Here is a 25,710-nt window from a genome sequence, read left to right on the forward strand (position 1 = left end):
ATGCGCTACTCTAGCAACTCTACTTACTGATCCCACCAAAGTGAGGTGAAGGAATAAAAGGCCAGAGAGAACCATTCAAACGCTGAAGGCTGAATTGTGTGGAGGGCACCTACAACTTTACTAAGGAATTTTTTGTACAAACAGATATGGCCGATGTTGGGTGGATGTTGGGCTGGGAGCAATCTTGTCTCAAGAAATCATTGGCAAAGAACATCCAAAAGCATACCACAGCTGGAAATTAAACCCTGCAGAGAGGAAGTTTTTAACAATGGAAAACAAATGTCTGGCTAGAAAATGGGCACCAAACTTATAGAGGTATTACCTTGGGCATACAGTGCCGATTCTCCGCTACAGAGGATATCTTGGAACAAAGGTAAAAACTGAAGGGTCAAGAGATGGTTCTGTCTCTGCAAAACTGTACGTTTTATGTAAAACACAGACCAGGGACTCAGCAGGGAAATGCTGATGGATTGTCACATGTCCAGTATGGCAAAATGTGCTCCTTCCTATACATCCGAGCAGAGGCGGAGAGTATGTGAGGCACTTTCTGCCAGGATTAGGGTCTGTGTATATGTATGTGTAAATGTCACATAGGTTTCCCATCTACAAACAGTGAGGGGTTCTAGCGATGCTAACTGATGTATAGAAAACAAACTTGTTGTTTTCCCAGAATCGTAATAAGTCCTGTTCTGGGCCCTGGAGTCCGTGAGCCTTGTAGAACATTGGGTGAAATTAGGCCTCAAATCCTAAGTCCACGTGTTATTTTTATATCCCTGAGCATTATATTTGTGAGCTAGCTGACGCTTGGGGCGTTCTTTCTTGCTCGCTCTGCTGTGGAAGCCTTCTGCTGTATGAAAAGGCAAATTGCTAACTGAACACCAAAAAGGCACAGGTGACGCATAATTGTATTGGGGAAACCTATTGGAGGCACCCTGTCAGGACCTGAAATTACTTTGGTTAATTGTTGCTCAGAGGAGCAGATGTTTTGTTGTTTATATATGGACTTACTGTAATTTCTTCTCCTGCATTGAAACTGTGTTTTCTCGCTGAATACAAGTGCAGGACAAACCTGTTTAGACTGTTCCTGTGTGTCCCTCTGTCTCATGCATGGTTTACCACTGTCAATGACTGTTGAGCCCATCCCCCTTACAGTGATATTTTTTGTATCACTTGCCTCTCCCCTTAAATTTTTAAACTCTCATGAGCAGGGCTCTCCTAAGCCCTTTTGTATTAAATGGTATTGCAACCGTATTGCTTTCCATTATTTTCAAAAGCAATGTGCAAACTCTTGGTGCCATATACTGCATATCCTGTATAACAAAATGACTGATAACAATGTCCTAAAATACAATATATTCTCCAATATAAAGCAAGAGCCTTAACAAACGACTTAGTCCTAGTCTAGCAAGGGACCGATATACACCAATGCCTTATTTAAACCAACCTAAGTGTGCTCATCATTGCTGATGACCAATCCCTGGATTCCGTAGCCAATAGAGTCTGCACAGTTGAATGTCCCAATTCCATAAATCCTAACTGTTCTTCATTTGGACAGACTGTCCCTCTGTTGAAGCTAAATCCCACTGTCCCAAAATACTATTTAACTGGCAAAATGTTACACATTACTAAACCTTATATCCAAGCTATTGATTTTTTTTCTTTTTATTCTGAGACACTAGTATAAAGGAAGAAGGGGTGGCTAAAGAAGCTTTTGTGAGTTTAACTAATCATTCTTTGTATAATAATTCTTCTACTGTGTGTGTGTATATATATATATATATATATATATATATATACACATACATATACTGTACATATATAGTGTATACTGCTCAAAAAAAATTAAAGGAACACTTTGAAAACAGATCAGATCTCAGTGGGAAAAAATATTATGCTATATCTATAATGATATGGACTGGGTAATGTGTAAGGAACGAAAGGATGTCACATTATTTAATGAAAATGAAAATTATCAACCTACAGAGGGCTGAATTCAAAGACACCCCCAAAATCAAAGTGAAAAAAATGATGCAGCAGGCTAGTCCATTTTGCTGAAAATTCATTGCAACAACTCAAAATGGTACTCAGTACTTTGTATGGCCCCCACGTGCTTGTATGCATGCCTGACAATGTCGGGGCATGCTCCTTTTGAGACGATGGATGTGTCCTGAGTGACTCCTGGGTTATTTCCTCCCAGATCTAGACCAGGGCATTACTGCACTACTGAACAGACTGAGGTGCCACCTGGTAGCGTTAGATGTCCAGCTCTGTTAGAGTAACTGCCTGTCTCCTGGAATCTCCTTTATGCTCTTGAGACTGTGGTGGGAGACACAGCAAACCTTCTGGCAATGGTATGTATTGATGTGCCATCCTGGAGAATTTTTGGAATGCCTGTGCAACCTCTATAGGGTCCAGGTATCTCCTCATGCTAGCAGTATTGACACTGACCCTAGCCAAATGCAAAACTAGTGGAAAACAGTCAGAAAAGATGAGTAGGAAAACAAATGTCAGTGGCCTCCACCTGTAAAACCAATCTGTTTTGGAGGTCATCTCATTGTTGCCCATCTAGTGCCCCTGTTGTTAACATTCATTAACAGTCATTAACAGCAAAGCAGCTGAAACTGATTAACAACCCCTTCTGCTACTTAACTGACCAGATCAAAAATTTGACTTGATGCTATACTCTGATAAAAAAGTGTTCCTTTAATTTTTTTGAGCAGTGTATATATTGTATATACTGTATATAATATATATATATATACATACATACTGTACATCAAAATTAACATATTTACTCTGTGCCACTAAACCCAAATCATAAAAAACATACTCACGCAGTCACTATGAGATTTGTTTTCTGTATTCTGCACAAAAACTGGTTGATCCTGCTGTCTCCCTCGCTGTCCTTGTCCCCAATTCAGTTAGGGATTTTGCAGAGCAGTTTTGGCAGCTCTGCACATGCTTATTTTTTAGTGAGTTTCTATGCTGAGCATTTCCTCCCTATCCCATCTGAGCAGTCCATGTGACTATAGAGTCACACATGTGGTTGAATACACAGTGGTAAATGAAAGCCCACTCTCTCCCTCCTTCTCCATGCCCACTAACCAGCTAAACACAATTGGGGCAGGAAATTACGGCTAGATTTATGGAGGTTTCACCTCCCTCTTATTCTAAAACACAGACTGGAGGGGCAAGATACAGCCTGTGACTGGCAGAAATCCCCCCACACCATGTTATTGCCAAAAAAATAATAAAGATTTGATTTTGAATATATATTTGTATGACAATTTAAAACAATTTATTGATATTCATTATTTATTTTTACTCTGTATTCTAAAGGCTGTTTTTTTTATTTTAGTTTTGAACATGTAACGCAGCAGAGGAATAAAGGCTCTTCCTGCTTATATTTCCCTGTAGACAGGCTGGGAAAGATTTGGGTCATGTGACGGCTGTATACCGATTAGGAAAAAGGTACTCCGATTTCTTTTTTTTATTAAAACAATTATAGTTCCATCATCCATATACAGAAATAGAAGGGGCAATGTAAACTAAACAGTGTGTGTTTAGTATCGCTTTAAAGTCTTAACTAAAACCATATTTGGGGTAGGGAAATGTTTGATTCTCACTCGGTCACCGACACAAGAAGTGAGAGCAATCTCTGCAATGAAGAAGGAAAAAAACATGTTTTTGGTAGATGAACTATTGGCAGGTTTTATTTTTTTCATCTATGTGTTCTTGTGTGGTAATAGGGATAAAAAGTAGGGGAAATTCCAAACAACAAAGGTAGTAATCCTTCCCCACGCCATTTAAAACTATAATGGAATTGACCCTTGCATCACCTCCTACGTCAGCTTCCTGATTTTCCAGCTCTTTTCTGATATTCTGCATAATGCAGTCATATAGTTATTACCAATTTGCACAGGAGTGTCACCCAGTGCTTCAATAGAATTTATGATGAAAACTCTGTGAGATCCAGAGAGATTGTTATCCAAGCTTGTTTTAAATGTGCAAATTGGTGTCATTAAATTATTGAAAGTGAGCCTGCAAAGAGTACAAATGACTTCTTCATGGTGTAATGAAGACAAGCACTCCGAGGCCTAATTTGAGGAACACATTAATCTGAACTCTGATATGTATGTGGGGCACCATTTATTCTCTAAAGAGGAAAAAAAGGGTAGTCTGTCTATACATTGAAGCTGAGTCTTATAGCCTAAAGACATCAGAACATCACAATTTAATGCTGTATCCTCTCATGCAATGTCTCATGCAGGTAATGAGTACGGCAGGGCCTATTAGAGAACACTCATACTATTCAAACATAATGGATATGTATATGGTTTGCAGCGTATAAGCAAGTCTGGTAGGGTTTGGTCTTTGGTGTTCAATTACATTTATGACTTTGGAGTTTAGTGATGATATTTGGGAACAACAGCAGACAGAACAAAGTGTTATACACTGTAGGGGGTAATATTTTACATGAATTTTACCAGGACTGAGTACATTTTTCATAATAGATTATTCTTTCATTACTAAATGCAGCCAGATCACTCAGAATTTGCAAGTTTCAGGCAGCAAAGGTGCTACTTTTCAACCCATTGAGCTGTGGTGTCTTACCAATGTCATGAGAGACTGCAGAGACAGCTGAAGCAGCTGGACATGGTCCTTCACCCCTTCATGTACTCCCTTTAGCCATTCAACTGTGACCCCCCACCCCCTACTCCTGCCATGTACTGCCACAATTTTCCAGCAGTGATCTTCCAATCTTCCACTTCATTTCTTGCCTATGTTTTAGCACACCTAATATCCTGCCAAACTTTTACCCCTTGTCTGCATGTTAGAGACAACAGGCGCACTTTGCTGTTTTTTTTAAAAGAGTAGCTCTGCTTTTGTTTACAAAAAATGACATAGCACAGGCATGTCCAACCTGCGGTCCAGAGCCGCAGGCAATGTGGCCTACCGGCCGCAGAACTCCCGACAGTCTCCCGCCTTAACAATTTTTTTTCCTCTTGTGGTTTCTGTCAGGCAAAGGGCACAGCCGCAGCGGCCAGCCGCAGCGGCCAGCCGCTAACTAGCTGACAGCGCTGATGCATTCTGGGAGTTGTAGTCCACAGCTGTGCTCAATCTCCTGGTGGGTGGAGACTTGAGAGCAGCGCAGCCAGCCAGGAAACTACAACTCCCAGATCTTGGAGGCAGGCAGAGGCAGGGAGCGCTAGGAAGTCAAGACACATGTGACTTGATTGACTTAGGCTGCGGGGCTGAGCACTGGCAACTTTACTTGACCCCAGGACAGGAGCATCAACCCCCCCCCCCCCAGGACTGGAGGAGACCATGCAGGGACCTGCTGAGCTGGCAGCTGCCATTGCTGAGGTGAGACCCTGACACCCCCAGCTGACCCCCACATTCCATCTATATAACCCACATTTATCCTGCCCCAGTGCCCACCCTGTAACCTCAAAAAAGCCCTCAACACTGTGGGTCCTGCTGGGTCCTGCTACCGTGGCCTGTGGATACTGCTGGCCACTGCCTGTGGAACCTGCTGGTCACGGCCTGTGGACCCTGCTGGCCACAGCCTGTGGGTCCTGCTGGCCACGGCCTGTGGGTCCTGCTGACCATGGCCTGTGGGTCCTGCTGGCCACCGCCTGTGGGTCCTGCTGACCACGGCCTGTGGGTCTTGCTGGCCACCGCCTGTGGGTCCTGCTGGCCACTGCCTGTGGGTCCTGCTGACCACGGCCTGTGGGTCCTGCTGACCACAGCCTGTGGGTCCTGCTGACCATGGCCTGTGGGTCCTGCTGACCATGGCCTGTGGGTCCTGCTGGCCACCGCCTGTGGGCCCTGCTGGCCACTGCCTGTGGGTCCTGCTGACCATGGCCTGTGGGTCCTGCTGACCATGGCCTGTGGGTCCTGCTGACCACGGCCTGTGGGTCCTGCTGACCACAGCCTGCGGGTCCTGCTGACCATGGCCTGTGGATCCTGCTGGCCTGTGGGTCCTGCTGGGAGCTGGCCATGGCCTATGGCCCACAGGGTATGGCCAACTCCCAGCAGAACCTACAGGCCAGCAGGACCCAAAGGCCATGGCCTGCTCCCAGCAGAACCTACAGGCCAGTGGCCAGCAGGACCCATAAGCCATGGCCACCTCCCAACAGAACCTACAGGCCAATGGCCAGCAGGACCCACAGTGATGGGCACTGGTGCGGCTGCATTGATGGGCACTGGTGAGGCTGCATTGATGAGTAGCGGTAAGGCTATATTGATGGGCACTGGCTCTCTACTGCAGCCGCTGCTTCCTCCATTAGTACCCAACGTCATGACCAGCAGTACCCGCATGACCAGTTTTACCCGCCAGCAGTGCCAGCAGTGCCCACCAGCATTACTTGCCAGCAGTAACCACCAGCATTACCCACCAGCATTACCCACCAGCATTACCCACCAGCATTACCCACCAGCATTATCCACCAGCAGTACCCACCAGTAGTACCCACCAGCATTACCCGCCAGCATTACCCACCAGCAGTAATCGCCAGCATTACCCGCTAGCACTACCCACCAGCAGTAACCACCAGCATTACCTGCCAACAGTAACCACACCAGCAGTTCCCGCCAGCAGTCTGCAAAATAGGTAGAAAAGGTATGTGCATTAGCGCGTGCAAATTGTTGCAATATGTTTTTTAATAGCTAGTTGTGTTTTGTCATAATATGTCATGTCCTTGTTCATACATGTATGAATAAGAACATGACATTTTCTGGCTGCCTAAGTCATATGTGCTAGGGGTGCAACTAGCCCCCAGCACATAACTGTAAATATCCTAGCATGTGCAGTGTTTCTGACTCCTCCCACCATGACCACTTCAAATCACTGAAGTGGTCATGGTGGTTAGAGTGTTACTTTAATATTTCTCAGAAAAAGTAAACCTCTGTATACTGATTCCATTTCATTTCATCATCCTCAAGTTGTGTTAAATTAGTGCGAGGGGGGGGGGGGGTGCGCGGGTGGCACGGGAAGGGTGCGGCGGTGTTTTATTACTTATATACCTTAACTATAGTACAGTATATATTTTATTTGCGACCCGAGAACATTTCTCTACACTCAATGTGGCCCAGAGAAGCCAAAAGGTTGGACACCCATGACATAGCATGTACAATTGTTACTCAAGCCATTTTATGTTTTTAACATTTGCCTCTTCATTTCGACTTCACACCAGGCATGATTTTCAATATCTGCTGTTCCTTCCTTATAAACATTGAAAATGATGGTGATCTGTACATGATTATGTTCACAAAACTCCGCTAGAAATGTCCTACCTCCTTTTGACTTCCTGCTTTTTCAATAGTTTCAATTACATCATTGGGGCAGATCATTAGACCAAAGCAGCCACACACTCCCACTCAGCACGGAGGATGGAGGGAATGACAGGAATATACATTTATAAAGGTAAGAGGGTGCAATAAGGTATTCCAAATTTCTTGTAAATATGGAGAAGACAAAAGTGGAATTGCACCTTAAATGCCTGGTGATACAACAACAAGTACAGTAAATAAATGCAATAACTAGCAGTTAGTAGTGAAGGTAGACATGGGTTGCTATTGGACAGTAACTGGGTATGTTTGCCTAGTAGCACAAGGTACACCAGTACACCTTTGAGAATGTGAGCATATGATAATATACACGTTTATCCAGGGAATATCCAATTGCCTCTTTGAGGATCAGGAAGGATATCTTCCTCCTGCTGGAGCAAATTGTATCATGCTTTATTGGTGTTTTTTTTTTTGTCTTTCTCTGGACCAACTGTGGGTATAGGATAGCGTATTTGGAGATTTTTGGTTTGTGTGTGTGTGTGTGTGTGGTTTTTTTTTCTTTTTGTATTGAACTAGATGGACTTGTGTCTTTTTTCAACCAGATTAACAATGTAACTATGTAACAACAGTTTACCTTAAGTCCTCCGCATACCGGACAAGCTGAAAAAAGTGCCCTTGTAACACCAGGATGGGGGCTACAGATTTCACAAGTGTCACTTGTGCCTGTAGCAGCCAAGTCACTCCCTTTGGGTTCAGTTCCCTGTGGTTGTGCTTTTGTAGCTGTCCACTTTGGAACAAAATCCACATAGGTTTCATCACCTGAGTCTTTGCTTTCTGGCAATAACGATGAGGCTCTGGCCTCTCCATGGGGTACCAATAGCTTAGCATCACTAATGCTTTGAGTTCCTTGTGCCTGGTCCTTGGATAAAGTGGAATCTGAACTCTTATGTTGAGTTTCTCGAGCAGCTGCCTGTAATACACTTCGGGGTGTGTCATAGAGATGTCTTACAGAGGCAGGAATCTGATATTCAGACCCTCTCTGTGGATCAGCATGCTGACACGTGCATAGATTTTGATCTGTAGCCATGGTTAAAGGTAAGCTAAGTAATGATCCAAACTCTTCACCGTGGCAAATGTCCAGGCTCTCAGCATAGGAGGAAAAGCTCCCTGAGTAGGAAGAGTGACTGCCTGTAGCTATGCCACTGTCAGAAGAGCTTTGACGGCCAATTTCCTGTAAATGTCTAGACGCAGCAGGCTTAGGAGGTGGCTTGGAGGCACGAAAGGCTTCAGCATAGGATTTATCTTCTCCCAGGTGGATGCCCTTCGCTGCTGGCATCCCATGACTCTCAGCGGATGTGCTAGCTGAAGAAGGCTCTGCCCATATGGTCAGTCTGCTTCCTGCACTGGCATCCGAATGGCTGGTGTCTGAGGAAGAGCTGGATATACTTCTATCATCACCTGAAGCAAAATGAGCAAATATATTATTAGAGAATAAATCATCAGAATTGAGAAGAATAATTTGATAAAGGCTAAAAGGCTGTTCACTTTGCAAGGGGATTTTCCCTTAGCTTAGTGCAGTGTATCTCAACCTTTTTTTCTGTCAAGGCACCCTTTGAAAGTATGCCCAATCTCGAGGCACCACATTCTTAAAAAAATAAAGTAATGCAGCAACATCCACACACGTATAATCCCCAATGTTATAAGTGATTTAGTCTTCCAAAGCAAAGCCTTCTACTGCATACTGGTTCTGACTACTACTGCAATGTTTCTCTCCCTCACTCAGAAGAACATGACCCCAGTTCTGATGGAAAGAGGCAGGGAAGGGTCTACACAAGGATGCTATGCAGGCAACAATTACCCTTCCTATCAACCAATGACGCCATTGGTTGTTAGCATGCCAGCGACTGGAAGGTTGTAATGGTGCACAATGAAAATCTGTGAGTTTCCATCTTAATCCAAGGCACCCTTTGAGAAACCTGAAGGCACTATGGTTGAAAAAAGGCAGGCTTAGGGAACGTAGTGAAAATTAACCACTTTACCACTAGAGGATTTTGCTGTCTTACGTCTGGGCCACTTTTTGCGATTCGGCACTGTGCGACTTTAACTGACAATTGCGCGGTCGTGAGACGCCGTACCCAAACCAAATTTTATGTCCTTTTTTTCCCACAAACAGAGCTTTCTTTTGGTGGTATTTGATCACCTGTGCGATTTTTACTTTTTGCGCTATAAACAAAAAAAGAGCGTTTATTTTGAAAAAAGATTTTTGATGTTTTTTTTTTTTAACGCATAATGGCGGCGATCTGCGATTTTTTTTGCGGGACTGCGACATTGCGGCGGACAGATCGGACCCTCGACTGACATTTTTGACACTTTTGGGGGTACCAGTGACATTATTGCAGTAATCAGTGCTATATATATGCACTGTTACTGTAAAAATGACACTGGCAGGGAAGGGGTTAATTTTATTGGAGAGGGAGGGGTTAATGTATGCCTGGTGCTTACTAACGTGTGTGGGGGGAGGTGACTGTGTGACACAAGGACAGATCGAGGGTTCAACTATGCTGAACCCTGCAATCTGACACTGCCTGTCACTTAGGAGATCCGCCCGCTTGTGTTTACAATCTCCACACTCGATTCCCCGACGATCGCCGCTGCTCCTCCCCTGGCCCGACTCCCACTGTGACTGAATACAGCGGGAGCAGGCCTCCGGCGGCGCGCGCGCCCCGCCGAGAAAGGGGAGTGTCGACGATAACGAACCACTTTGCCGCAGTAAGCTCAACGTGAGCAGACGTCAAGTGGTTAACTTTTCAAAGAATACCCAATCAAGCGCAAGTAAAATGGGAAAAAAACAGTATTTTTGCTTGTACAAACAGTGCATCCAGAAAGTATTCACAGCGCTTCACTTTTCTCATATTTTGTTTTGTTACAGCCTTATTCCAAAATGTATTAAATGCATTATTTTTCTCCAAATTTTACAAACAATACCCCATATTGACAAAATGAAAGACATTTGTTTGAAATCTTTGCAAATGTATTAAAAATAAAAAAAATCACATGTACATAAGTATTCGCAGCCTTTGCCATGACACTCAAAATTGAGCTCAGGTGCATCCTGTTTCCACTGATCATGCTTGAGATGTTTCTACAACTTGGTTGGAGTCCACCTGTGGTAAATTCAGTTGACTGGACATGATTTGGAAAGGCACACACCTGTCTATATAAGGTCTCACAGTTAACAGTGCATGTCAGAGCACAAACCAAGCAATGAAGTTCAGGGAAATGCCTGTAGACCTCCGAGACAGGTTTGTGTAGAGGCACAGATCTGGGGAAGGGTACAGAAACATTTTTGCAGCATTGAAGGTCTCAATGAGCACAGTGGCCTCCATCATCCATAAATAGAAGAAGTTTGGAAACATCAGGACTCTTCCTAGATGGGGCCATTCAGCCAAACTGAGCGATCGGAGAGAAGGGCCTTAGTCAGAGAGGTGACCAAGAACCTAGTGGTCACTCTGCCAGAGCTCCAGCATTTCTCTGTGGAGAGAAGAGAACCTGTCAGAAGAACAACCATCTCTACAGCACTATACTAATCAGGGTCTGTAAAGTAAAGTGGCCAGATGGAAGCCGCTCCTCAGTAAAAGGCACATGACAGCCCACCTCAAGTTTGCCAAAAGGAACCTGAAGAACTCTCAGACCATGAGAAACAAAATGATATGGTCTGATGAAACAAAAATTGAACTTTTTGGCCTGAATGGCAAGTGTAATGTCTGTAGGAAACCAGGCACTGCTCATCACCTAGCCAATACCATCCCTACAATGAAGCATAGTGGTGGCAGCATCATTCTGTGGGGATGTTTTTCAGCGGCAGGATAAGGGAGACTAGTCAGAATTGAGGGAAAGATGAATACAGCAATGTACAGAGACATCCTTGATGAAAACCTACTCCAGAGCACTCTGGACCTCAGACTGGGGCAAAAGTTCATCTTCCAACAGGACAACGACCACCCTAAGCAAAAAGCCAAGATAACAAAGGAGTGGCTATGGTACAACTCCGTGAATGTCCTTGAGTGGCTCAGCCATAGCTTGAACCCGATTGAACATTTCTGGAGAGATCTAAAAATGGCTGTGCACCAATTCCCCCCATCCAACCTGATGGAGCTTGGGAGGTCCTGCAAAGAAGAATGCGAGAAACTGCCCAAAAATAGGTGTGCCAAGCTTGTAGCATCATACTCAAAAAGACTTGAGGCTGTAATTGATGCCAAAGGTGCTTCAACAAAGTATTGAGCAAAGGCTGTGTATACTTATGTCCATAGGTTTTGTTTCATTTTTATTTTTAATACATTTGCAAAGATTTCAAACAAACTTCTTTCACATTGTTATTATGGTATATTGTTTGTGGAGTTTTGAGGAAAATAATGAATTTAATGCATTTTGGAATAAGGCTGGAACATAACAAAATGTGGAAAAAGTGAAGTTCTGTGAATACATTCCGGATGCACTGTATATTCTGTGCATTAATATACATTGCATTAAAGTGTTACTAAACCCACAACAGAAAAATCAGTCTGTTTATGCAATAAAGCATGCTTGTTATACTCACTGTGGAACCTAAAGGGTTAATCCTCTGCATTATGTAAAAAGACTGTTTGATCCTGTCTTCTCTGATACTCACCTTCTTCCACTGACTCCAATATATTTCCTGAAATTTACAGAGATAGGGGACAAGCTGCACATGCTCAGTTTGGTGTGTATTGTTAGAGAGTTTTTTTTTCTTGGGAGGGTGCATGTGATCAGCACAGGGCCAATCAACACTGTCCAGACAGAGGGTCAGGGGTCCTGCATTCTCATGGAACAGTCGTGGGAAAATGAAAACTCCTCCTACAAGCTTTAACCAGACACTGATAGTAGTCAAAAGACTGCTATATACTGCTGATGAGAAAAGTGTTTAGCAGATTATATTCATAAAAAAAAAATGCATTTCCATGTTCTGTGTACTGTGGGAGACCAGATATAGTGATTGCAGAGTCCTGGGTTTAGTAACACTTTAAGGCAGCATATTCATCTGGAACAGGCTGCCAACACACCATTACCTACCTAAAATCAGATAAGCATGATTTTTTAAAATGCAATACACAGATAGTTCCCATCTGTGCATTGTGGTGTGCTGCAATACACATGCATTTGCAATGTGTATTGGGGTGCCATTCGAAAAGGAATGTTACTGTGCTTTGTGGTAACACTTGATAAAATGCATATTTTATTGCATTAAAATACAGATGTGAAACCAGCCTGAACAGAGTACAATGTTTCTGAGTTAGTTTCATTTCCTTTTTTTTTCCTTTTGCAATGAAGTTTAAAAACTGGCGATTCACGTAGTTTCCTAATACTAGCTCCATTCATTATACTCATTACTGCAGGCTTAATAACACCTTGCTGCTTATGTCTGAAAAGTGTGCTAACAGGAGCTCTACTTCCTGTCTATAACAACCAAGCAATGTCCAACTGTCATTCATGTATTACATAGCAGAACAAGGATGCAGTCATAAAGTGTATGATGTATTCATAAGCATAAATAACAATGAATAAAATAGAACAGAAAATATATACCACAAAATTACATTTTCTTTATGAAAAAAAAAAAAACCTATTACAGGTTGTGATCCTATACAATGCACAATCTGTGCAAGAAAATAGGTATGTGAACCACAAAAATAGGATAATCTAAAAATGATTCTGTAAATTCAATATACATGTAAACGCAGAATGATTTATTTCTGCTTGGTATTTAAATTGTAATTTATGTAGGAAGAGGCTGCTACAGTCTGTCGATACGGAGAGTTTCCATTGTATAATATACGCTGAGATTCACTGTATTCATGTTCTCTTGGGTATTATGTGGTTGTTCCTGGATATGGATTTTATTGAGAATTCATGTAAATCAATCATAGGCTTCATCTATATCTAATCCCTGGTAACAGGTACTATCTGTCTACATAAATTTGTAGACTCGTTCAGTAATGAATGTTTGTACATTACTGCTTGGTATTTAAACTGTCACTTTGTACCATCATAGAACACGTTGCATTCATTAGAAAACGTAAGCAGTGTTCAGAATGCATCAGGCTGGTCACGCAGAACAGGATCCGCTGTAGATCAAGTGACGATCACTGGAGTAGCAGTGTCTACTGCAATGATTTCCAGCTTCCAGGGGCATCGGCTAGGTGTGGTATATACAAAATGAAATTCCAAACTGGATCAATGTTACCATATGAAAATATACCATGCCTGGAATTCTACTTTAAAAATAATATTTTGGTATGAGTTTAGTTCAGCTTTAAGGCCCCTTTCACATAGGAGGACCGTTCAGATCCGCTGTCAGTTTTTTTGGCGGATCTGAGCGGTCACCCCATGCATCTCTATGGGGCATTGGATGCCAGTGGAGACATGTCCGCTGACATCCGATCCGATCCGTCAAATCTGGACGGATGGAAACCCTATTTTCCATCCGTCCAGCGGATCGGATGGGATCGGATGAGAACGGACAGACGGTGCGTTCTCATCCGATTCCCCCATAGAGTTGCGTGGGGACCTGACAGCTGTGTCACACAGCACGGAGATACAGCAGTCATCGTCCTGCTCAGCAGGGTATCGGCGGATCATTCCCCCACTGAGAAAAGCAGAGGCCGCCTGATGGACTCCGTGTGTGAAAGGGCCCTAAGGCCTACTGCACACTGGGAGTTCAGCACCATGCATGAGACTCTGATGTTTAGCTGCAGCTGGAAGGCAAAGGGGCACCATCCAGGTTGCTGCCAGCAGCCTGTCAAATTGTACGTCTGGTAGCTGATACAGCAGGATGAGGCTGGGCCCAGGTACAAATATCCAAAATGCAAGCAGTCTGCATTCCAGGCTTCAATTTATTCTGTTTCAATGATCCAGAACAAATATCTAGATTAGAAAGTCAGAGTGAAGTCCGTACTCCTGATCTACATACTTTTTCCAGACCTGTGCCTCAAAACATATTGAAGCCTTTTAACCAATTCCAGCCCAGCCTATTGCATAATGACACTGGCGGGAACCTCTTTCTATCCTGGTGGACTTCATATGGCATCCTCCCAGATCGCACCCCACGCTGGGCCGCACAGTGGCGCGATCTGTCACCTGCTGCGTCCACTGGACAAAGCCAATGACCGATCACTGTACTGGCCCACTGCGGCTAACCATACAAAGCAGGCCACATGACAGTTATAAACAGTGGATGGCTTCCTTTTTAAGCCATCCATTGTATACAATTGTGTTGCGAGCTGTGAATGGTCAGTGTGATCACATGGTACAGACTGGCCAATGACCAATCACAGCTAATCACAACAAAAGAAACTGAATGAATTTATTTATTTTTGTAAAATGCTTGCATATATCAATGTAATGCACTGCTATATGTAAACATAATGTGTATAAAAAAAAAAAAGAAAGTTATCACTTCCTCAGAGTAGTACAATGTTACTATGGTAACATTATATTTCTCTGGTTCAAACTGTGTTAAAAAAAAATCGTAAAATAAAGAAAAAAATGTATAATAAATAATAAATACATTTTTTTTTTTCTTTTCGTACTGTCACCATTAAAAAATGAGTTTCTTCAATTTCCAAAAACTTAAGATAAAAAAAATGACAACTTTAAAAAACTCACCATACCTCTTACTAAATACTTTTAATTCTCTACTTTCCAAAAAGGGGACATTTGGCGGGTATTTGTACTGTCCTGGGATTTTTGGGCCTCAAGAAATGAGATAGGCCATACATCAGGATTGATCAATTTTCAGATATATATCAAAGTTTGTGGATTCTAAAACTTTCCTACAGACTAAATAATATACACTGATTTGGGTTATGAAATGTAGCAGAATATATTTTAGCCTAAATTCATGAGGAAAGATTATTTATTTGCAAAATTTTATAATAGTAACAAAGAAAAACATATTTTGTTTTCAAAATATTTGGTCTTTTTTAATTTATTTAACATAAAAATAAAAAACCCAGTGGTGATTAAATACCACCAAAAGAAAGCTCTATTTCTGTGAACAATATGCAGTTTTGCATAATTGTCATTCAAATTTGCGACAGCACTGAAAGCTAAAAATTAGCCTGGGCAGGAAGGGGTAAAAGTGCTCAATATGGAAATGGTTAAAGTATGAAAGCCAGATAACTAGCATTTTCAAAAGGAGAGGTTAGCAATGGTGGCTTCCAAGCACTGTCACTACAGACTTCCTTTATGGCCATACCCAAATACCACTTTTAACAGCAGATGGTGCTGGAAGGGACATTTGCAATTTTAACTCCTTTCTCAGAAAGACTGCAGGTGGATATATTGTATATATAACATTGTAATTTTTTTATGTATATGTACTTCTTTGTTTATAATGCTTCCTTGTACAAAGCCACAGAAAATGATGATGACATATAAATAATAATTTTTACCACTTTCAAGGTTTTACCCCCTTCATGACCAGACCATTTTTTTCTATTCAGAACTGCGCTACTTTAACTGGCAATTGTGCAGTCAAGCAACACTGTACCCAAATGCCATTGATAACCCTTTTTTTTCCATACAAATAAAGATTTCTTTTGATGGAATTTGATCACCGCTGTTTTTTTTTTTTAAGTTTTAATATATAAACAAAATAAAGACCGAAAATTTTGGAAAAAAACAATATTTTCTACTTTCAGCTAGAAAACATATCCAATGAAATCAAATTTCATCATAAATTTAGGCCAACATGTATTCTCCTACAGGTCTTTGTAAAAATAAATCCCAGTAAGTGTATATTAATTGGTTTGTATGAAAGTTATAGCATCTACAAACTATGTTATATATACTGGAATTTACGCAGCTTTTAAACAGCTCTGACTTTCTGACTGCCTATCACATTTCTAGTGTGACTGTGATAGTATGGTGGGCATTCAGGGACTGGCGCTAACTGACACTATCTGATGTCGCTAGTGACACTAATACCATGATCAGTGATAATACTGTACACTGTCACTGACTGGCTGGGTGACAGGGGTAATCAGGAAGACAAATTAAAGGGTTAACGGTGTGCCTAACAAGTGCATATGCACTGATTTTACTTACAGATTGGCTGGCTTTTCTCCCTGATCTCAGCTCTTAGCGGTAAGTGAGATCAGGGAGAAAGAAGCAGCCAGCTCTGTTCACTATGTTTACTAACACAGTGATTTATGTGCTATGGTTGGCCACAGCCATCAGCAGGTTCAAAGCCAAAATCATTGGCTGTAAGCCTACCAATAAACTTATGCTGTGTCCAACCAGGCAGAAGCCACGCCAACAGTAGATGTTGAACTGCTGGTCAGGAAATGGTTAAAGTGTAAACCCCTGTTAAGAAAAATGAACAGTATATCCCTCTTTAGCAGTGATGGTGAACCTTGGCACTCCAGATGTTTTGGAACTACATTTCCCATGATGCTCATTCACTCTGCAGTGTAGCTGAACACCATTAGAAATGTAGTTCCAAAACATCTAGGGTGCCAAGGTTCCCCATCACTGCTATATAGTGTGTACTAGCCTCAATACAAACCACTTAGTGTAGTTTAATGCGCTCTCTCTTCTCTCTTTTATCTCCATAAGTCACTTCTGACATTCTATTAGACATGTGCTGTTTGTTTTATTCTGAATAAATATACGAACAAACTTTTCGTTATGCGTAGATTCAGATATATCCAAATACCCCCCGAACTGCAATATAAACGAAGTCTACTGAATGCTCCGAATAACTAAACGAAAATCGTCCGAATTTTGGAAATGTGAATTGAAATTCGTTTTTTTTTTTTACATCGACTTCCAGTTGAATTTGAACTGTAAACATATTTCTGAAATCAAAGACTACGTATGTGTGTTATTAGAGTACCATTACGAAAAATAATGCTGTTTGTGTTAAGCCAAAGATGATTAAAAGAGTCATTGTAATTATTTCATGAAGATTTTTCTTTTGTTTGTTCACTTTGCCACATTCAAATTGAAAACAAATAAATAAAGTTTTCAATTTGACTGATTCAAAATTTATCAATTCAAATGTTTCTAATCAAAAAAAATCGGTAAATTCCTAAAAAATTTGAAAAAGACATAAAACGAATTCTGAATATGAATCCCAAATACGAATTGAATGAATCAACCACATTTAGCTAAACTAAATAACAAGATTAACGAATTTAAACATAACAAAATAATTTTTTTCGTCATGCACATGTCTACATTCTATCCCAATACCACAGGGTCCCCGGGGGATGATCCCACCCCTCTCCACCACACAGAAGGTGATTGACAGCCTTAGCTGTGCATGTTTCTCAATGAGACTTTGTTGAGGGGATTGTGTCCTTCCCCTCCAACCAGGTCTTAGATTCCAATCCCTTCTCTGTGCTCTGCAGTGTGACATCAGATTCCTTCCCCTTGCCTGTTAGAGCTCACAAATGCTGTGTAAAATGTGTGCTTTAGGATGCTTTAGAGCAGTCTTTTTCAACCAGGGTGCCCAGGCACCCTGGGGTGCCTTGAGGTTTTTTCAGAGGTGCCTTGGCAAAATGCCCCAAAACTTTATCAAAAATTGTATACAAGCCAGCAGGTTGATCAAGCTTTCTTTTTTAGTTACACAAAGACATGGGTTTTTATTATACACCATTACAACTTTCTATACACGAGCATCCTAACAACCAATGATGTCATCAGTTGAGAATGAGGATGTCTGTTGCCTCCACGGCATCCTCATTTAACCCTCCTCTGCCCCTCTCCCTCGGTACTGGGTTGACATTAGCTGACCGATGGAGAGAAATTGAGGTAGAAGAGAAACATTGCAATACTAGTCCGTATCAGTGTGCAAAAGTGTATTTGCTTTCGAAGAATAAATCATCTCTAAGATTGGGTGTCCTACTTGTATATGTATTTAAAGCTATTAGAATAGTTTTTTACATTTTAGAATGGGGTGCCTCTAGACTGTCCATAAGTTTAAAGGGTGCCTTGACTGAAAAAAGTTTGAGAAACACTTCTTTAGTGTCCATTCACATTGATCCGACTTGTCAGGTGACTTGTGAGCCTGACAAGTCGCGGTCCTCACGCTCCCACTGTATAGTACAGGAGCCGTTCTAATAGGAGCGACACAAGTCGCTCCGACTTAGAAAAAGGGTCCTGTACTACTTCGGGGCGACCTGGATGCGACTTGCATAGATATTCATGTTACTTCACAGGTCGCCCCCTAAGTCGGATCGACCTAATGTGAACGGGGGCTTAGAGGGAGAAGGCTGCAGATAAACAGGTGCAACTTATGTAGGAGGATTTTTTTCATGTCTCTGTGTCACCTGAGGCTAATCACTTCACTGGGTATATGTAAGGGTTTAGAACCACATTAACATTATGAGATAGCTACTAGCGGTTAGCCACTTGACTTGGCAAGCTATAAAATGTCTTCAACATTACAGAACAAGTCTAGTTGAAGGCGACTACTACTAATAGATATACTATGACCTGGATAAGTGAGAACCTTCACAGACAACATTATGACAGTTTTTCACCAAAACATGTCAGTATGGTTACACCACTACAAACTTAAATCCAAGAAATTGTAAATGGATCTTTTAAGAATCAAAGGAAACGTTTGAGGACATAACTATGAGAGTTGCCATTGCCTTTTTATTTAGAGGGTTCAAGATGTCACTATTTCACTTTCCTATTTGGCACTTTCCTATTTGGCAAGTAATTGACCTGGAACAAGCATACAGCTAGTAAAGCATTAGGGAACGATATATGCACATACTTGTTAAGCATAGTCACTCCTTCAGTGACTCTCACGGTAGTGAATGACACATAAGGATGACTAGCCTGAAACCAGAACCTTCAGAAAGGGCAGTTCCTGCAGTTCTATCATGACAGGTGCCCTTTTATATATTGTAATTCTTTCCTTACCTCCTAGGCTGTGATGAGACAGCATGCTAAGCCGTTTCTCCAACTGCAGGGTCTCATGGGCCACTCTGTCCTCCATGTAAGCGGGGTTTAAATTTGGATCTTAAGGCAAAGAAACATGGCATCAGTTGGCAACTTAAGATTTGTGACTTTATGAAACAAAGAATAATAGCCATTATTGTTATTACACCATCAGATTAAACTTCATAAATCAGCAAAGCAAAATACTGTATATAATAAAACACTCATATGACATCACAAAAATATATTTTTTGGGGATAATTTAAGCTACATGTGTCACCAGCTTGTGAGTTCCCAATGTATTTCTATGAAGGATACTCCATCAGCTTCTTCACTGGAATATAGAAATATCTTAGGACAGTAATTGTTCAAAGGTGGCCATACACTAGTAGAATTGTGTTAGAAAAAAAAAAGGTTCTCTGAGCATTTATACACTTGGATCCCTAAATTGAACGTAGAACCGAAACCATTTGCGTGTCAACCAGCTATAATTTATCAGGGTTTTCATATGAAATCTGTCAGGCCTATAATGGTACTATTGAATGCTCTGACAAATGATTTTTCTAAATTTCTATACGAACATTGGAATGGCCAGCTTTAGTCTGTAAGGGGTGGTGGGAGATTGCTCTCCAAAATAATAATAGTAATTTAAATTGGCGGGGATATCATTATTATTTCACCTTGCCATAACACAAGAAGACCCATTAATGGTGGCCTAACCAACGAACAGAGTAAATGCAATTAAAATGAGTTTCTGCGTGCCATTCTATTAATAGTAGGTGGTAATTCTTCTAGAATTTTCCATTCTTCCTAGATTTACTTTGCACATCCCCCAGCCTTCTCCTCCTCTGCAACCTTAAACCCTTTAGGATACTGAGCCGTCTGTATGCATGTTTATAATTGGATTTGCAGTGCATTCTGGGGCATAAAGCATTAGCACATAGAGTACATACTTCCCTTTTAGTCCTATCATGCGCAGAGTAAGAACATATATAGAGCCACGTTACATTGTGTCATCCTACAGAAATGTCATTGTGCAATCCTTACACAGCATGGAATTTAGAACCCACTGGGTAGTAATGTTGTAGAAAACAGCAGTATAATAAAAATGTAAACAATACACAGCATGGCAAACACTGGTATTCCATTCATCAGACAACAACTCGTAATTTCCTATCAGTCTCAGATGTAATAGGGCTCCTTCACACCAGCCTGCCAGCGGTATGCACCGTACAATGCATGCGTGCTGGTATGAGAAGTGAAGGGCGGTGTGATGCATTGTTACAGCGCATTTCGCTGTTTACTGTTTTTGACTTAATTGAAATGCGACAAAATGAAATGAATTTAACTTTATTCAAGATGTGGCCATGTGCCTTAGGCTGCGTAAAAATGTGACTGTTTCCTATGCGCCCTTGCGTTAAACCTGCATCGGTGTAGATTAACAGACATTATATGAATGAGTCCTTAAACTCTACACACGTTACAGTCTGATTGTACTATTTCCTTTAGCTCACCCATGTAATGCATGGGTCTGCCTGATTGGATACAGAGTGATTGAATGTGTCCCCTGAGCAGGACACTCTTGCACCCTCACTTCCTCCTTGTTGCTTGGCAACATTCAAGCCAGCTGTTGAGTGTGTCGGCAGGCCTTTGACATGTGGCATCATCCCACACATGTCCCCTCCTCTGGCAGTTGGGTGGGGTTACGCCGATACTCGGAGGACCTGGCAATGGCACTGGCCTCTGCGGGGAACGCTGCACACACACAGGACTCTTCCCTACACACACCAGGGGGAGATCAGTAATTTGTACCACCCTATTTAAGGCTCCAGGGTAGGCACACTAGCACTGATCCATCACTCTATACAGAGAGGCTAAAGTGGGTTACACACTATAAGAAAATTGGGCGAACAATCGTCTGATTTTTCTCATTGTTTCACACGAGGCAGGCATATGAGGAGGATCATCGTTGCTGAGGTTGTTTTTTGAGGGTCATGAATGGGCATCATGACTTCTGAATGGTATATACTTTAAACCATTCACAGGCCTGCCTCCATATATTTACAGTGGATTGCTTGGAAGCACATTACCTGGCTTTGTGCGGATTATTCCCCATTTCCCAGTAAGGTGGACTCTATGGTTGAGTCGGACAAATGAGTCCGTATGGGATTAAAATGAACTGTAGCGCATGAGCCTGGTTATTCTATTCCTCTGGAACTATAAACCAGAAAGGAGAAATAAACTTTTACTAAGGACAAGATGGAATAATTGCCACTGATATATGGGGGATCCTTACTTTCTTACATGAGAGAGCAGTATAGACAGAATTCAACACCCACAGCCATTATCTAACTTCAGGGATTGTGATTCTCCCTACCTGTCATGTAATCATCATTTACAGCAAGAAATATCGGTATTGCTCGGTCTCTCTGGCCCTGGCAAAGCCTGCTGTGAAACGCGTTGGCTCATTGGGACCCACAAACCAAATATCATCTAAGACTTCATGCACCAACATCAGCTTGAAGCATGTATTGCTCCCAATAGGGAAATATTTCTGTGCTGTGGTTTTTAATGTATGTTTTGCATATAAGGGATGTTCTATATGTATCTCTATACATCCCTATGTGTATATCTATTCTGTTTTAATACATTTAATAAAGTAATTTAATTTTTATTGTGCTGGTTCTCTGGTCTTCCTTCTCCCAACTAGCCTAGAAACCCTTACTTTATCTTTAAGACAGTTGTGATTATATTATTGGGGCATGGGCCTACTTACACATTAATTTCTCTAATTGTTTCACAGCAAATCGGAACCGATGAACAAAGATTCGTACAAACATTTTTGTACGACAAAGGTTTTTTTTTCATTGTTTATTGTTTCTGATCATGCGCAGTCTTTCTTTTCTGATTTTTCTTGTACAAAAATCGTAAGAAAACGGTACACATTAAATAAAAATCGTTAGTTTTTTTCCCGTAAGAGAAAAAGTTTAGAGATTGTCCCTATGAAAATTCTGAATCGTCTGTAGAAAGTTCTGTACAACTCTATACGGAAATTGTACGAAAATTCTTTGGACAAAAATGTTCGCCCGATTTTCTTATAGTGTGTACGAGCCTTAAGAGAAACAGATCTGGCAAGAGGTAAACTCCTATACCCTACATACACTTGTATACTGTGTCTGAACATCATTTCTATATGGGGGCGATTGTCTCCCATCAGTATTTGTTACTTGCTCCTATATAGACCCGGTTTACCCAGCTAAGATGTATTTACACTTTATCTATAGATCCAACTGTAGACTGTCCCTACACTCTTGCCTAATAGAGGAGAAACTGATGCATGCTTGCATTTTTCTATATACGCCTTCCTGTAAGCCTACCTTGGACACGCAACAGACTGGGTATGTGATTTATAGCGCAGTACCCTATGATTATGTTTTACACTCTTTTACCATCTCAGGAGGTCCTTTGGATGTGTTGGCAGTTTATTTTGTTTTTATGATGTGATTGGTCATGACTAGTGTTGAGCGAACACGGACTGTATTAATCGTGTTCGTACCGAATAATTGGATTTTTGTTACCCGAACACGGACCCGAAAACTTTACTGTATGTTCGGGTTTAAAATCCGTGTTCGGTCATTTTATTTCCGGGTTTGAATGTATTGGCGCGCTTTTAATGGCGGGCTTTCAACAGCCAATAAACAAGCGTTTAACTGGTGTGCCTTAAGCCATCCCAGCCATGCCTACAAATGTATTAGTAGCTGTGATTGGCCATCTGAAGCATGTGACCAAGTCTTTATAAGTTCGAGACCGCCGCTGCGTCATTCTGCTGTAGTACAGGGACAGAGCACACATCATACGTGCTGGCTGCTGATTAGGGACAGACAGTCAAAAATTATATTGCGTCCGAAAAGAATTCAGGGACAGGTCGGAGTGCAGGCAGGGCGAGATATTAGGGCATTTTAGGGCGAAGCTGGAGATAGGCAGGGTCAGTGTTCTTCAATCGATTTTGCTGTGTGGGGGGGGTGTTTGCAGTGCCGGCAGTGACCGATCTTATCGATCATTTTAGGGCCAGGCTGGAGATAGGCAGGGTCAGTGTTCTACAATCGATTTTGCTGTGTGGGGGGTTTGCAGTGCCGGCAGTGACCGATCTTATCGATCATTTTAGGGCGAGGCTGGAGATAGGCAGGGTCAGTGGTCCACATCGATTTTGCTGTGTGTGGGGTGGTGTGAACACAATCTTTTTGCCCGCTGAGGAGGAGGGAGAAAAAAGTCTTTTTTATCAGTCAGTTGTGTGCAGTGTTTTTCCTTCAGTGCTGCTGACTGTGATAATACACTGCTGTGTTCACATGTGCTATTATTGAGTGATTTCAAAACGTATACACTTTTTTCTATTCCACTATTAAATATACACCCTTTTGGGTTAAAAAATTAAATTGTGGCATAGTCTGTACTAATATATTTAAAAATTACAAACTTAAAAGGGGAATTTTCTTTTTTTTTTCCCTCCAAAGCCTGCAGCCGAGCTGACTGATGTAAGACACTGCTGTTCACATGTGCTATTGAAAAATCACCAATTTTATATCATATTTTCTATTCCGCTATTCAATCTACACCCTTGTGGTAAAAACAATTAAATTGCGGGATAGTCTGTATCGGTATGTGTGAGATACACCTTTCCAATTTTTGGGGCGCATCTCATACTGCCGAGGATTGCAGGGTGCTTCAGTGTGCCTTCTGCCTGTTCCAAACTCCTCCTACTCCTCATCCTGCCTTTGGGGGTACAAAAAATAGTAATTTGGGCCTAGTCTGGGTCTGTACGTGTGAGATACATACACCTTTTGATATCATATTTTCTATTCCGCTATTCAATCTACACCTTTGGGGTAAAAACAATTAAATTGCGGGATAGTCTGTATCGGTACGTGTGAGATACACCTTTACAATTTTTGGGGCGCATCTCATACCGCCGAGGATTGCAGGGTGCTTCAGTCTGCCTCCTGCCTGTTCCGAACTCCTCCTACTCCTCATCCTGCCTTTGGGGGTACAAAAAATAGTAATTTGGGCCTAGTCTGGTCTGTACGTGTGACATACATACACCTTTTGATATCATATCTTCTATTCCGCTATTCAATCTACACCTTTGGGGTAAAAACAATTAAATTGCGGGATAGTCTGTATCGGTACGTGTGAGATACACCTTTCCAATTTTTGGGGCGCACCTCATACCGCCAAGGATTGCAGGGTGCTTCAGTGTGCCTCCTGCCTGTTCCGAACTCCTCCTACTCCTCATCCTGCCTTTGGGGGTACAAAAAATAGTAATTTGGGCCTAGTCTGGGTCTGTACGTGTGAGATACATACACCTTTTGATATCATATTTTCTATTCCGCTATTCAATCTACACCCTTGTGGTAAAAACAATTAAATTGCGGGATAGTCTGTATCGGTATGTGTGAGATACACCTTTCCAATTTTTGGGGCGCATCTCATACTGCCGAGGATTGCAGGGTGCTTCAGTGTGCCTTCTGCCTGTTCCAAACTCCTCCTACTCCTCATCCTGCCTTTGGGGGTACAAAAAATAGTAATTTGGGCCTAGTCTGGGTCTGTACGTGTGAGATACATACACCTTTTGATATCATATTTTCTATTCCGCTATTCAATCTACACCTTTGGGGTAAAAACAATTAAATTGCGGGATAGTCTGTATCGGTACGTGTGAGATACACCTTTACAATTTTTGGGGCGCATCTCATACCGCCGAGGATTGCAGGGTGCTTCAGTGTGCCTCCTGCCTGTTCCGAACTCCTCCTACTCCTCATCCTGCCTTTGGGGGTACAAAAAATAGTAATTTGGGCCTAGTCTGGTCTGTACGTGTGACATACATACACCTTTTGATATCATATCTTCTATTCCGCTATTCAATCTACACCTTTGGGGTAAAAACAATTAAATTGCGGGATAGTCTGTATCGGTACGTGTGAGATACACCTTTACAATTTTTGGGGCGCACCTCATACCGCCAAGGATTGCAGGGTGCTTCAGTGTGCCTCCTGCCTGTTCCGAACTCCTCCTACTCCTCATCCTGCCTTTGGGGGTACAAAAAATAGTAATTTGGGCCTAGTCTGGGTCTGTACGTGTGAGATACATACACCTTTTGATATCATATTTTCTATTCCGCTATTCAATCTACACCTTTGGGGTAAAAACAATTAAATTGCGGGATAGTCTGTATCGGTACATGTGAGATACACCTTTCCAATTTTTGGGGCGCATCTCATACCGCCGAGGATTGCAGGGTGCTTCAGTCTGCCTCCTGCCTGTTCCGAACTCCTCCTACTCCTCATCCTGCCTTTGGGGGTACAAAAAATAGTAATTTGGGCCTAGTCTGGGTCTGTACGTGTGAGATACATATACCTTTTGATATCATATTTTCTATTCCGCTAT

At 41.9% G+C, this 25,710-nt stretch overlaps 1 protein-coding gene across 1 annotated transcript in view; it reads right to left on the reverse strand.

Moving 5' to 3' along the window:
• Positions 1 to 25,710, reverse strand: part of DOK7 (docking protein 7) — a 247,643-nt gene that overhangs the window by 61,061 nt on the left and 160,872 nt on the right. The window contains exons 6-7 of the mRNA XM_082256433.1: positions 19,252 to 19,350; positions 7,928 to 8,751 (exon numbers count right to left, since the gene is read on the reverse strand). Of these exons, the coding sequence (XP_082112559.1) occupies positions 7,928 to 8,751; positions 19,252 to 19,350 (923 nt within the window). The remainder of the gene's footprint in view (positions 1 to 7,927; positions 8,752 to 19,251; positions 19,351 to 25,710) is intronic.

Source organism: Pelophylax lessonae (assembly GCF_965119305.1).
Source record: "Pelophylax lessonae genome assembly, chromosome: 1".
Lineage (NCBI taxonomy): Eukaryota > Metazoa > Chordata > Amphibia > Anura > Ranidae > Pelophylax > Pelophylax lessonae.